Source organism: Zea mays, chromosome 7, assembly GCF_902167145.1.
Source record: "Zea mays cultivar B73 chromosome 7, Zm-B73-REFERENCE-NAM-5.0, whole genome shotgun sequence".
Taxonomy (NCBI): Eukaryota; Viridiplantae; Streptophyta; class Magnoliopsida; order Poales; family Poaceae; genus Zea; species Zea mays.
The window spans coordinates 171595404-171610266 of record NC_050102.1 but is presented as its reverse complement, the minus strand read 5'-3'; the positions used below and the strand labels follow the sequence as shown (position 1 = coordinate 171610266).

Here is a 14863-nt window from a genome sequence, read left to right as displayed (position 1 = left end):
TTGATGGCCTTCCGAGGGGCGAACGAGACCGTTTCGCCCATGATCTCCACCGCCCACTTTGCGATCCTGCCCGAGGCCTCTCGGCACTGGATGATCTCCCCCAGGGGGAAGGATGACACCACAGTCACCGGATGGGACTCGAAGTAGTGTCGTAGCTTCCGCCTTGTCAGGATCACAGCATACAGCAGCTTTTGAACTTGTGGGTAGCGGATCTTAGTCTCGGACAGCACTTCGCTGATGAAGTAGACCGGCCTCTGAACGGGCAATGTATGCCCTTCCTCCTGCCTTTCGACCACAATCGCGGCGCTAACCACCTGAGTGGTCGCGGCGACGTAGACCAAGAGGGTTTCTCCGTCCGCCGGCGGCACCAAGACTGGCGCCTTTGTAAGGAGCGCCTTCAGGTTGCCGAGGGCTTCCTCGGCCTCAGGGGTCCAAGCGAAACATTCGGCCTTCCTTAAGAGGCGGTACAGAGGCAGACCTCTTTCGCCGAGGCGTGAGATGAAGCGGCTCAGGGCCGCGAGGCATCCCATGACCCTCTGTACCCCTTTTAAGTCCTTGATGGGTCCCATGCTGGTGATGGCCGCAATCTTCTCCGGGTTGGCTTCGATGCCTCGCTCAGAGACGATGAACCCTAGGAGCATGCCTCGGGGTACCCCGAAGACACACTTCTCAGGATTAAGCTTGACTCCTTTCGCCTTGAGACACCGGAATGTCACTTCAAGGTCGGAGAGGAGGTCGGAAACCTTCCGTGTCTTGACTACGATGTCATCGACGTAGGCCTCGACTGTGCGACCGATGTGTTGGCCGAACACATGGTTCATGCACCGCTGGTACGTCGCGCCTGCATTCCTCAAGCCGAACGGCATGGTGACATAGCAGTACATGCCGAACGGCGTGATGAAAGAAGTCGCGAGCTGGTCGGACTCTTTCATCCGGATCTGGTGATACCCCGAGTAGGCATCGAGGAAGGACAGGGTTTCGCACCCAGCAGTGGAATCCACGATTTGGTCGATGCGAGGCAGAGGGTAGGGAACCTTCGGACATGCTTTGTTGAGACCAGTGTAGTCTACACACATCCGCCATTTCCCCCCTTTCTTCCTCACAAGCACAGGGTTGGCAAGCCATTCGGGATGGAATACCTCTTTGATGAACCCTGCCGCCATTAGCTTGTGGATCTCTTCGCCAATCGCTCTGCGCTTCTCCTCGTCGAATCGGCGCAGAGGCTGCCTGACGGGTCGGGCTCCGGCCCGAATATCCAGCGAGTGCTCGGCGACATCCCTCGGTATGCCGGGCATGTCCGAGGGACTCCACGCAAAGACGTCGGCGTTTGCGCGGAGAAAGTCGACGAGCACTGCTTCCTATTTGGGGTCGAGCCCGGAATCGATCCGGATCTGCTTGGTGGTGTCGCCACTGGGGTCGAGGGGGACGGCCTTGACCGTCTCCGCTGGCTCGAAGTTGCCGGCATGGCGCTTCACGTCTGGGACCTCCTTGGAGAGGTTCTCCAGGTCGGCGATGAGGGCCTCGGACTCGGCGAGGGCCTCGGCGTACTCCACGCACTCCACGTCGCATTCGAACGCGTGTTTGTACGTGGGGCCGACGGTGATGACCCCGTTGGGGCCCGGCATCTTGAGCTTCAGGTAGGTGTAGTTGGGGACGGCCATGAACTTCGCGTAGCATGGCCTCCCTAGCACGGCGTGGTAGGTTCCTCGGAACCCGACCACTTCGAACGTCAGGGTCTCCCTTCGGAAGTTGGAGGGTGTTCCGAAGCAGACTGGGAGGTCGAGTCGCCCGAGGGGCTGGACGCGCTTCCCAGGGATGATCCCGTGGAAGGGCACAGTGCCTGCTCTGACGGAGGACGGATCGACGCGCAGAAGCTTGAGGGTCTCGGCGTAGATGATGTTGAGGCAGCTGCCCCCGTCCATCAGGACCTTGGTGAGCCTGACGTCGCCGACAACGGGGTCGACGACGAGCGGGTATTTCCCCGGGCTCGGCACATGGTCGGAGTGGTCGGCCCGGTCGAAAGTGATGGGCTTGTCGGACCAGTCTAGGTAGACTGGCGCCGCCACCTTCACCGAGCAGACCTCCCGGCGCTCTTGCTTGCGGTGCCGAGCCGAGGTATTCGCCGCATGCCCTCCATAGATCATGAAGCAGTCGCGGACCTCGGGGAACCCCCCTGCTGGGTGATCTTCGTTCTTGTCGTCGTTGTGGGCCCTGCCACCCTCGGCGGGTGGCCCGGCCCTGTGGAAATGACGCCGAAGCATAACGCACTCCTCGAGGGTGTGCTTGACGGGCCCCTGATGGTAGGGGCACGGCTCCTTGAGCATCTTGTCGAAGAGGTTTGCACCTCCGGGGGGCTTCCGAGGGTTCTTATACTCGGCGGCGGCGACAAGGTCCGCGTCGGCGGCGTCGCGTTTCGATTGCGACTTCTTCTTGCCTTTCTTCTTGGCGCCGCGCGGAGCAGACGCCTCGGGAGCTTCTTCCGATGGGCGGCCCTGGGGCTGCTTGTCCTTTCGGAAGATAGCCTCGACCGCCTCCTGGCCGGAGGCGAACTTGGTGGCGATGTCCATCAGCTCGCTCGCCCTGGTGGGGGTTTTGCGACCCAGCTTGCTCACCAGGTCGCGGCAAGTGGTGCCGGCGAGGAACGCGCCGATGACATCCGAGTCGGTGATGTTGGGCAGCTCGGTGCGCTGCTTCGAGAATCGCCGGATGTAGTCCCGGAGCGACTCCCCCGGCTGTTGCCGGCAGCTTCGAAGGTCCCAGGGATTCCCGGGGCGCACGTATGTGCCCTGGAAATTGCCAGCGAAGGCTTGGACCAAGTCGTCCCAGTTGGAAATCTGCCCCGGAGGCAGGTGCTCCAACCAGGTGCGAGCAGTGTCGGAGAGGAACAGGGGGAGGTTGCGGATGATGAGGTTGTCGTCGTCCGTTCCACCCAGTTGGCAGGCAAGGCGGTAGTCCGCGAGCCACAGTTCCGGTCTCGTTTCCCCCGAGTACTTTGTGATAGTAGTCGGGGGTCGGAACCGGGTCGGGAATGGCGCCCGTCGGATGGCCCGACTGAAGGCCTGCGGACCGGGTGGTTCGGGCGAGGGACTCCGATCCTCCCCGCTGTCGTAGCGCCCCCCACGCCTGGGGTGGTAGCCTCGGCGCACCCTTTCGTCGAGGTGAGCCCGACGGTCGCGTCGATGGTGCTCGTCGCCGAGGTGGCCCGGGGCCGCAGGCGCGGTGTTGCGCGTGCGCCCGGTGTAGACCGAGGCTTCCCGCATGAATCGGGAAGTCGCGGCATGAGGTTCCGAGGGATATCCTTGCCTCCGGGATGCAGTGCTCTCGGCCCGCTGGGCCGCAGCGCCTTCCAGGAGATTCTTGAGTTCTCCCTGGATTCGCCGACCCTCGGTGGTTGACGGCTCCGGCATCGCGCGGATGAGCATCGCTGCGGTTGCCAGGTTCTGACCGACCCCGCTGGATGCGGGCGGCGGCCTGATCCTGACATCGTTGGCGACGCGGTGCTGGAGACCTTGGGGCAGATGACGTATTTCTCCGGCCAGGGGTTGGCCCACCCCTGCCTGTCCGACGTCCCGACGGATCGGCTCAAGCGCTCCTGTTCCCTCGTTGAGCCTGGCCTGCGCCTCGCGGACTTGCTCGAGTTGTGGGTCGTAACCCCCCGTCGGAGCGGGGACCACAGCTAGCTCCCGTGGGATGTCGGCGCGAGGCACCGGCCTGGGGAGGTCACCATCCTCCGGCATGCCAAGATGGTTGCCTTCGGTGGGATCCCCTAGCTCGATGTGGAAACATTCGCGGCTTGGGCCGCAGCTCTCGTCGCCAAGGCTGCGGCTTCCATTGGAACAGTCGGATAGACAGTAGTCACATGCGGTCATGAAGTCCCGCACGGCACTGGGGTTGCCAAGTCCGGAGAAATCCCAACCGATGCTGGGATCGTCATCTTCCTCGGACCCAGAGGGCCCGTAGGTCGAGACGTCCGTCAGTCGGTCCCAAGGCGACCGCATACAGAACCTCAGTGGGGTTGCACTCGCCTCAATGAGAGCGCCCGCCAAAACGAGGTCGTTTGGCGGGTTGAGGCCGAGTCGAAATGACGCAAGATGGGAGTTAGTCGTTACCTTTTGGTCGACGAGGAGCGACGTAGTCACACCGGGGACTGGTTGCGCCGTCATCCCTGGTTCGAGGGCGACGTCCTGCAGGCTTTCCGCGAGCGCGCCGGCGTCGTCTTCTTGCTCAAGGTCAGCGTGCCGCGGGGGGACGGCGCTCTCCTCCGTCTCGAACGCGAGGTCGACGTCCGGCGTGCCTTCCGTCGGGGCGTCGGGGGCGTCGATTCGCTCGACGGCCGACGAAGCGCGGCCTCCCGTCTGGCCTTGACGGCTCCGCCTCCTCCTCCGTTGGCGGGGGAGAGAACGGAGCGAGCCCGAATATTGCTCTTCCATCACGCGGGGAAGACGTCGTCGATTCCGCCGCCGGCGGGCGGGTTGTCGGCCGCCATTGTCGTAGTCGCGCGGCGGTGGAAGAAGTGTCATGTCGTAGCTGCCGTCGAAGGACATGAACTCGAGAGTCCCGAAACGAAGCACCGTCCCGGGCCGGAGAGGTTGCTGGAGACTGCCCATCTGGAGCTTGACGGGGAGCTGTTCGTCAGCACGCAGCGTGCCCCTACCTGGCGCGCCAACTGTCGGCGTTTCGAGACAGGGGGGTCCCTAAGCCGACGAGTGAGTGTGCTGCGTGCCCCAGCCCAGATGGGTCGAGCGCGTGGGCGAGCGCGAAGGGGGGAGAGGCGAGGTGGCCGGAGCCGAGCGTGAGAGAGGTGGAAGTCCCGCGGCCTTCGTGTTCGTCCCGCGCCCAGGTCAGGTGCGCTTGCAGTAGGGGGGTTACAAGCGTCCACGCGGGTGAGGGAAGCGAGCGGCCCCAAGAGAGCGCCTGTCCCGTCCTCGGTCCCGCGCGGCCAACCTTCTCTGAGAAGGCCCTGGTCCTTCCTTTTATAGTCGTAAGGAGAGGATCCAGGTGTACAATGGGGATGTAGCAGAGTGCTACGTGTCTAGCGGAGGGAGAGCTAGCGCCCTAGGTACATGCCAATGTGGCAGCCGGAGAGATCTGGGCACCCTGCTGGCGTGATGTCGTGGCTGTCGGAGGTGCGGCGGAGCCTGATGGAGGGACAGCTGTTGGAGCGGTCGAGTCCCTGCTGACGTTGTCCTGCTTCCGTAAGAGAGCTGGGGGCCGCCGTCGTCATAGAGCTTGTGGAGCGCCATCATTGCCTCTCTGGCGGAGCTGGCCGGATGAGACGTCGGTCTTGTTCTCCGTGTCCCGAGTCGATTCGGGGTGGGATGATGATGGCGCCTCCTGTTGACGTGGCGGTCTGTGCCCTAGGCAGGGCGACATGGGGTTTCCTCCGAAGCCGAGGTTGAGTCTGCCTTCTGTTGCCGTGGCCGAGCCCGAGCCAAGGGGTCGGGCGAGGCGGAAGTCGTTCGGCCGAGGCCAGGGCGGAGTCCGAGCCCTGGGGTCGGGCGAGGCGGAGTTCGCCGTCTTCCGGGTCTTAGCCCGAGTCCGAGCCCTGGGGTCGGGCGGAGCGGAGTTCGCCGTCTTCCGGGTCTTAGCCCGAGTCCGAGCCCTGGGGTCGGGCGGAGCGGAGTTCGCCGTCTTCCGGGTCTTAGCCCGAGTCCGAGCCCTGGGGTCGGGCGGAGCGGAGTTCGCCGTCTTCCGGGTCTTAGCCCGAGTCCGAGCCCTGGGGTCGGGCGGAGCGGAGTTCGCCGTCTTCCGGGTCTTGCCCGAGTCCGAGCCCTGGGGTCGGGCGGAGCGGAGTTCGCCGTGGCGCCTTTGGCAAGGCCTGACTGCCTGTCAGACTCACTCTGTCGAGTGGCACTGCAGTCGGAGTGGCGCAGGCGGCGCTGTCCTTCTGTCAGACTGGCCAGTGGAGCGGTGGAGTGACGGTGGTCACCTCGGCTCTGCCGGGGGCGCGTGTCAGGATAGAGGTGTCAGGCCACCTTTGCGTTAAATGCCCCTGCAATTTGGTCAGTCGGTGTGGTGATTTAGTCAAGGTTGCTTCTGAGCGAAGCCAAGGCCTTGGGCGAGCCGGTGATGTGTCCGCCATAAAAAGGGGGCCTCGGGCGAGACGGAAGTCTCTCGAGGTCGGCTGCCTTTGGCCGAGGCTAGGCTCGGGTAAAGCGTGATCGAGTCACTCGTGTGGGCTGATCCCTGACTTAATCGCGCCCATCAGGCCTTTGCAGCTTTATGCTGATGGGGGTTACCAGCTGAGAATTAGGCGCCTTGAGGGTACCCCTAATTATGGTCCCCGACAAGTAGTGTCCACAATTACATCTGCATATACATCTAGGCATAAAGGATAGTATTCATAAAATGACTAGACAATCTAGAATATCCCATTAAAAAGGTAACTAGTATTCCGTATCTATCTCATCTAAAAAGACTCGATCCCACACTCATAGATCCATCTTATCTCAAAAAGATCCTAACTTATCCTAATTAAAATATATCTAACTTAAGAGATCTGTCTTATCTTAAAAGATCCTCATTTATCTTAATAGATTCATCTTATTTTAAAAAGATTTTATCTCATCTTAATAGATCTAACTAACCCCAAAAGATTCTACCTCATCCTTATGGATTTATCTTGTTCTAATTAGCATACCTATCCCACTCTACAGTAACAACCATGATCTAGCCTAAAATAAATAGATCTTATCTAGTTATACCAATCTGATCTAGATCCCACCTAATCTAACATGATCTAATCCAAATTGAGTTACTTAAACAAGTTAGTTAATATTGGTAACATAGATGGGTACTAAACCTAAATTGGTGTCTTAGACCAACTCGTCTGTGGAACCACCACAACCTAGCCTATGTTATAGGTTGCCCAACCCATTTATCCCAAAAGCAAAGTAAACCTTGTTGGGCCTACCCAAACCAAGCACCCGACAACTATCTTAACCATACGTCCATAACACGGATGGAAACTCTAAGGATGAAGGCCAAAGAAGACCAACCATGTCAAAGGAGGATAAGCATCAACTCAAGTCTTCAAAGATCAAGTTGGACCGCCAAAGGAATCAAGATTCGCCATGCATGATGGAGTCCTTCCTTACCCTACTATGTCCTACCCAAGCCTATCCATGCTTTAAAGACATTTTTTCTTACACATTTGGTGACTATACATATATATACCCATGCTTTCATAACCACTTTCTAAATAACATGACACCTATTATTAATTAGAAGTTAAATGTTAAACTATAAATAAAGCTTTTTACATCCCTGTCCTTACAAATCTCGAGGACGAGATTTCTGTTAAGGGGGTAGGATTTGTAACACCCTAAAGTTCAATCCTGTGAAAATGAGAAAAATTCTCATTTTTTTAAATCAAACCACCTTTCCTTAAAGATATTCATAATGTCGAATTTACTACTCTCAAAATTAATATATTTTTTTACTAAAATAAAAAGACACCTAGATAAATTAAATAACCTTGGATTGAAATTATATAGAAGAATTATGATGAAACCATTTTTTATATATAATCTACTCTATAAATTATATTTCCCTAAAAATTCATGAGATGTAAACTATTCTCTATTTCATCATGTATAAAAGAACTAAAATAAAACAAATATACATATACATATATATATATACATAGTTTTGCATTCATGCTGGCGTTTTATTTGTGCATCTAAAAGTAAAAAGTTTGGAATTCGAACTTGTGTTTGATTTGAATTTAAAATAGAAATAAAAAAATAAAAAAATAAAAAGAAAAGACTCACCCTGTGTCCATGGGGCCGGATTCCCTACTTCTGCCCATTGCCCCTGCATTTCCCTTCTACGGCCGACTGGGCCAACTCCGCGCGGCCCAATGGGACAATTGCACCCGCACGACCCACTCTAGTTTCTTCCCTTTTCTTCTTTTGTTTTGGTCACTTCCGTGCAGGATCCACCTGTCAGGCTTGGTTCTTCCTCTATCACGTGGACCCGGCCTGTCATTGTTTTCCTCTCTCCGGCGTAACAAACAGCGAATTCGTGGCAAATCCAAAATCACGAGCGCCTCGGCCGATTCACGGACTCTTGTCGCTGGCCGGATTTCTCTCGCCGACCGTTTTCCCCACATCGGACTCTACCGTCGCACTATAAAATCACGTGGCCTCTGGCTCCCTTGCGGCATCCTCAATGCTGCTCCTCTTCCTTCGCCTGGGCGGCGTTCACCATCGCCATTTAGGCTCGTACAGGTGTTCTGGGAGCTTCGCCAGGGCATGAATTTCATGGGGGAGCCACCGCGGGACCGTGAGAACAACCAGGCGCCACAAATTTCTCGTTGGGTGGATCCTCCGCCGCGGGCCGCGCTGCTCATGGCCGGGTGCTCTCCACGCCGCGACAACCGGTAAGAACCTCCGCTCGCGTGCTCGCCATCAAATCTACATCGCGTAGAAGCTTTTGAATTTGGAAGTAATACCCTGGGATCACCGAATCGCATGCACTCCGGTGAGACTGCCGTCATTGGTGCGTCCGCGCCGCCGCGGTGCGTGGCCAGAGGAAGAAGAGGTGCTAGAACCATCGATAGGCTAAGGAACGGCTGTGATTAAATCGTGGATGCCCCCTTCGCGTTATTAGATAGGGACCGTAGATCGACCCGCGGATGACTCAGATTAGGCGAGCGCACTCGTTCCCGCAGCCATGATCCGAACTGTTGGATTCGGATCCAAGGGCGCTTGTGAGATACCGGTTTGTTTTGAGTAGAGGTCTAATCTGGCGCGTCCGTGCTTGATCGAGCGGCTCTCAGCGCGCGATACCCCTTCGGCGCTGCAAACTTGTTAAAGAGCCCCTACACTTTTATACAATCAACCCACCGTCCTCGAGTATAAAGAAACCCTTACAACCGGGCCCTGGAATTTATAAAAATAACCCCGAGCTCTCTGGTATTTGCATCCGCAGTCCATAAATCCCAGAATTCATAAAATAAGTGTTAAAAATAAATAGAAACTTGTTTATTCCATAACTTACTCATTTTGACTCCGATTTGATCCATTCAAATTGCGTTAGCTTCATAAAATTATTGTATGAACTGTGGCAACGTTAATTGTACCATATAACATATTTTTATAATTAAATATTGGTTTAGCCTATGTTTAGTAGAATATACCTATTAACCAAAGTTAAACTAGATTATGATAGTGATTTAATTATGCTATGATTTCTAAGCAAGTTATAACCTAGATTAAAGTTTACTTAACTATCATGAGTATATTTCCTCATATGATGTATATTAACTAATTTATAATATAGTTTAACATTTAAATCACAATTATCTCCCATAAATCATAACCCCTTAACCGTAACTCCGGTTTTAGCGGTTCTCGAGCCCATCATCTCGTAGCGACGCGTAGATTATTATTACACAATCTATTCTTATGTATGGTGTGATGTTAATTTTGCCTATACATGTTTGTATGTATTGCTACGTTTAGCAGTGAGGTCACGAGTCACCTGAAGATCATCCTGGTACCTGGAATCTCAAGTCCCAGGCAAGTTGTGTCCTTGATCACTTCTTTTTACCCACTCATGTTCTAATTAATCATAATGATCTGCATAGGTTAATTTTGATGGGACTTAATAGGTTACCCTAGTTTGTCTATCTTTATACCTTGTTTACCACTGAACTTTTTGGGTAGTACTTGCTATTGCTTTATGTGGTTTTGGGGTATGAAGATACATTATGCATGATCACACTTTTATTATTTGTTTATTATTACTGTTCATGATAAGATCATTATGTTAATTGGAACATGGAGCGACCACCCGGGAAAACAGTGCTACCACAAGGGTTTAATGGGACGCCCTTGGCTGATTAATTAGGAAAGCTAGTGGAAGACTACCTTACCTGAAAGGGGCAAGGGCAGTAGGGGAGTGGTCAGTGTGGGGAGGTCCTTGGGATGATTTTGCTGCGATGGCGGTCATGCGAGGGATCCCTGCATTGGAGCTTCCTATAAACTGTAGCGGGTTTTCTGAAGCTAGTGGAACTTTGTAAAGGCCTCGTAGTGTTACCCTGCCTCGCCTCCTCGGTAGAGGTGTATGAGAAGTCGTGATCCCTTGGCAGATGGGTAACATGACTTGTGGGTAAAGATGCGCAACCTCTGCAGAGTGTAAAACTGGTATACTAGCCGTGCTCACGGTCATGAGCAGCTCGAACCCTCACATGATTAATCTATGAAACTAAATTCAATTTGTCATATGCATTGCATCGCAGGTGATGTTATTACTTTTCTTAATCGGGTTGGTATTTACTTGCATTGCTTTTAAAATTTTGACCAACTTTAAAAGCAATGCTCAGCTCTAGCCATCCTCTTTGGTAAGCCTTACACTTCACGTGAGCTCCCACCTTTTGGCGAGTTCATGCACATTATTCCCCACAACTTGTTGAGCGATGAACGTATGTGAGCTCACTCTTGCTGTCTCACACCCCCCACAGGTCAAGAACAGGTACTACAGGATGAGGCGCATGGAGGATGCTGCGATGTGTTCGTGAGAGGTCTAGGTCGTCGTCTCCTAGTCAACTTTGGGTTGCTGGACCGTTGTCTCCTTATAATGTAATTATTTATTTATTTTTGTACAAAACTCCTGTTATGTAGTAAAGATGTGACATTCGATCATGTGCCATGATTCATCATATGTGTGAGACTTGGTCACAGCACACCTGGTGATTATGTTCGCGCCCGGGTCTTGGTGCACCGAAACCCGGGTGTGACACACTATATGCCCACAATTCTATGGACGGATAAGTAATATTACTGTGTGACAAATGCAGTGAAGCTTTTGGATTGGGAAGGAGATGGTTTTACCACAGAAGCTGAAACTACTAGTTTATGGACATCATTTAAGACGGAGGTTGTTGTTTAGCATAAGCTCAGCCACCCTAATGTTACAAAGGTGAATATTTTTCTTGAATACCTGTGCATTTTCATGTCTTTAACTCTAGATAGATGATTGTTGATGTGGTAAAGTTGTTGATCCTTAGCTTGCTGATTATTATCAAAATTTACTCATGACCAGTCCATACTTCATAGCAGGCATAAAAGGTTTGTCCTTTTGTTCCATTGGAGAAGTACTAAAATGCACAGGTATCTACCGTGTTCCATCTGCCAAGACGCCAGCGTCCAACACAAGCAGCAGTTCAGATAGACCACCATCATCACAATAGCGCACAGGATCATGTCAGTTCTTACAGCCACATGGTTAGTGCCTACCATGGACAGCGGCTAGTACTTGCCGACTAGTTTGATGACTTTGTGTCTCATGCTGTGAATCGTGACGACGATGTTTTGTTGCTTGCAGGCATGGTCGTCGACCACGACGGGATGGACAAGTTGCTAGAGGACAAGTCTCTGTTCTCCAAGCTCGTAGCTGAATACACCACGCGGTCGGTGCACACATAGCAGACAACAGACCATATGTAACAGACAACTGAAGATGGTTCTTTCCTCGATGGCGAAACCGAAACTTTTGATTGCGAGGGGTTAGAAAAATATGGTGACTCCCTTCTGTTTAGTTCACAAGCAAACCTACTAGCTATCTTTGCTATTAAGATTAAAATTCATTTAGAGATGCAAAACTTGTACTGCCGTCTCTTATGTGGTTGTGTCTGCGCTACTAGCATTTCTTTGGGATGTGCACTACACAAGTGCCTCCATGATAACCATGACTTCTGTATTTTTCAAATGAGTTTTATGACACTCGTTTCGTTTTATGCTATAATTACATCAAATCAGTTCTACATGCGATTTACACCAATTTATGACACTTTTTGATGTGTTTTACGGAAACCTCGTGTGAAGCGAAATACACAACAATTACCACAATTCCTGCGTGTTGTTATGCTTAAAAGTGGGATCCCTTGACCGTTATAACGTTGGCACTAGTTTACGCTAAGTTATACGCAACTTTACGCTTCTTTTGTATCAGTTTTACGTCAAAAATGGACAAAGCGAGATATATGGCAACTACCTCAAATCGTGCGTGTCTTTTACGCCCTAAATAGAGGATCTCTTGCCACTTTAACGTCAAAAGTAGTTTACACTAAATTATGCATAATTTTATGCTTCTTTTATATCAAATTTATGCAAAAATGTATGAAGCGCAGTTTTTGCCCCAATCGCGAACCGCACCCCTGGCTGGGGCTTCCTATAACTAATGGAAGCCCAGTGCTTCCATTACTTCGTCCCTATATATATATATATATATATTGTATATTACGAGCTCTGGTCTTCCAATAACTAAAGAAAGCCCAGGTTAGACGGTGTAATCCGGTCGAGACGGACCAGGTTCAGACGTTTATAAAAAGACCCGGAGTGTTAGGGTTCAGTTTTTGACGTCCCATCCAGAATCATTAGCGACGTCGCCCACCCAGGCACGTGCGACAGCGGCGGTTGCCCGAGAGTGCGCGAGGCGGTGGACCCCCAGCCGGTGGCTACGGTGGTCGCGACTCCCTTACCTGGACACGCGGTGGCCGCGGTTCCTCGATCCGGAGTAGTGACGGAGGTTTCCAGGTTGGTGGTGGCGGTTCCCCGATCTAGAGGGCGAGCGGCGGCAGGGACCTTGTGCGGGCAAGTGGCGGCGTCCCTGGGGCCTAGAGGCGGTGTCAGGCGGGCAAGCAAGCGGCGTCCCTGACGTGCGAGTAGCGACGACGCCAGACGAGGCGCGAGGTTCGAGTGACGTCACGGAAGGCGCGAGGTGCGCACAGCGACGATCGCGTGTGATATCCTTCGATCCGGCACAATTCGGGCGGTCGGAGTGACGACCTCCATCTGTGCTTGTGTCGTCGACGACGTCCTCCAGCGACTACCCCCTCTGATTCGTGTTGACTTTCTATTATTGTGTTTTATGACTACCACATATACTATTTACGCTAAAAATTGTATGATTTTATGCTTAAACACGGAGTTCGTATATCAGTTTAAGGCATGCATAATTTTTGCATGCACATTGAAAAGACAATTCCTTGATTTATGTTATTCTTAATTTCCATAAAGAATTAAATCAAATCATTTATGTTCGTAAATGCCAGATTTTTTTCGTCTACCGCAAAACTTTCACTAATTCTCACCTGTTCGTAATTACCATAAAAAATCAAATCAAATCACTTATGTTCGTAACTGCCAGATGTTTACATCTGCCATAATAAACTATTCCTAATTTCCGCTGGCGTTCTTAGTTGGACCGATATTATGTTTTTATTAATTATGCTACACGGTGTAAGTATTTATGCGACGTTGTATAAGAGTTTATGCTCTGTGTGACTCATGTCATCCCATTTTTTGCGCGTGTGCAATGGAAAGGAAAATTTAATCCAATATTTTCGCGCATGCAATAGAAACTCTCATGATTTGCCATAATTTATGGATCTGTATAAAAATAGAAACCACATGCATACGACTCCCATGTTTTTCAGATATGCCATAAAAATAGGATCGTTATACAACCCACTAGAGTTATCAACATCTCACATTGGCTCAATATTTACGCTATAACTGAGGGCTTTTATGCTTAAAACTTAAGGTTTTTACGCTCGAACCTGGAGATGCGTCCACCATTGAACCACATGCCAGATTTTTTACGTAATGTACTGTATTGCATAAACACCTACACCGTGTAGCATAATTTGTATAAGTATATATCATAAACTGGTTGTAACGAGCCTAGTTGCATGAATGTTGGATCAATTCTATATTTATGGAGGAAATAAAGCATTTAAATAAGATTTTTTATTTTCATGCATGCCAATCCATTTCCTTTCATCGCAAATTTTGTCATCCTAAATTTGTGCGCATGCATCAGGAAATAGATTTTTATGCAGTGTACCGAATTACATAAATATCTACATCGTGTAACATATTTAGTATCAGTATATATCATAAACTAGACCTGACGAGCCTAGCTGCATGACTTTTGCAACAATCCTATATTTATGGAGGAAATAAAACATTAAAAAATAGAATTTGACACACATCTGTTTCCTAAATTTACGCGCATGCAGAGAGTTTTACTCATGCATGCATTCCTTTTTTGCGCGCACGGACGTGGGGTGGATGGCACACCCGATAGCCTGGCTTGGGGAGTGGGTGGTCGCGCGAACTGGACCAAATCACACGCGTGGCCAGTCTGTGCTTCCTCTAACTATTTGAGCCCAGGGCTCCTAATATACCCATCATATATATATATATATATATATATATATATATATATATATATATATATATATATATATATATATATATATATATATATATATATATATATATATATATATATATATATATATATATATATATATATATATATATATATATAGAGAGAGAGAGAGAGAGAGAGAGAGCCACCAACATCGAACCACATCCACATAGCGTTAATTTCTTTCACTGTTTATGCAACAAAACGAGTTTGGCATAAACTGGTACCCACCCCAAGCCACGTTTCAGGAATATCGGATCAGACCCACTTTCCACGCTGTCAACGGAGCATATTCCTTGAGACCTCATCGTCCATATCGCCTATCGTTCTCTCTACCCTAACCCCCCGTTGCTACTCACTTCCCTCGTGGTCAACCCGAAGCATATCATCGTGCAGCGCCATCGTGATTCGTCGTCCCTCCGCCCCCGCACGCCTCCATAATACCATTATCTCAACCCTAATCGACGCCGCTACACACTCCCCTCGCGGTCAACCGGAGCATTTGCCCGTGCAGCGCCGCTGCGATTCGTTGTCGAGCCGCCCCCGCACGCCTCCAGAATACCAGGTGCTCGCATTCCCCCCTCACCCCCGCTGTCGCATTCTATTTCCCAATCCCGCCCCGCATTCTAATGCGCCATCG

The 14863-nt window shown here is 51.2% G+C and overlaps 1 protein-coding gene across 1 annotated transcript in view; it reads left to right on the top strand.

The window, feature by feature from the left end:
- Window positions 1-14863, top strand: part of LOC118473041 (uncharacterized) — a 57140-nt gene that overhangs the window by 13177 nt on the left and 29100 nt on the right. Inside the window, exon 2 of the mRNA XM_035961253.1 lies at window positions 14353-14788. Within this exon, the coding sequence (XP_035817146.1) occupies window positions 14353-14788 (436 nt within the window). The remainder of the gene's footprint in view (window positions 1-14352; window positions 14789-14863) is intronic.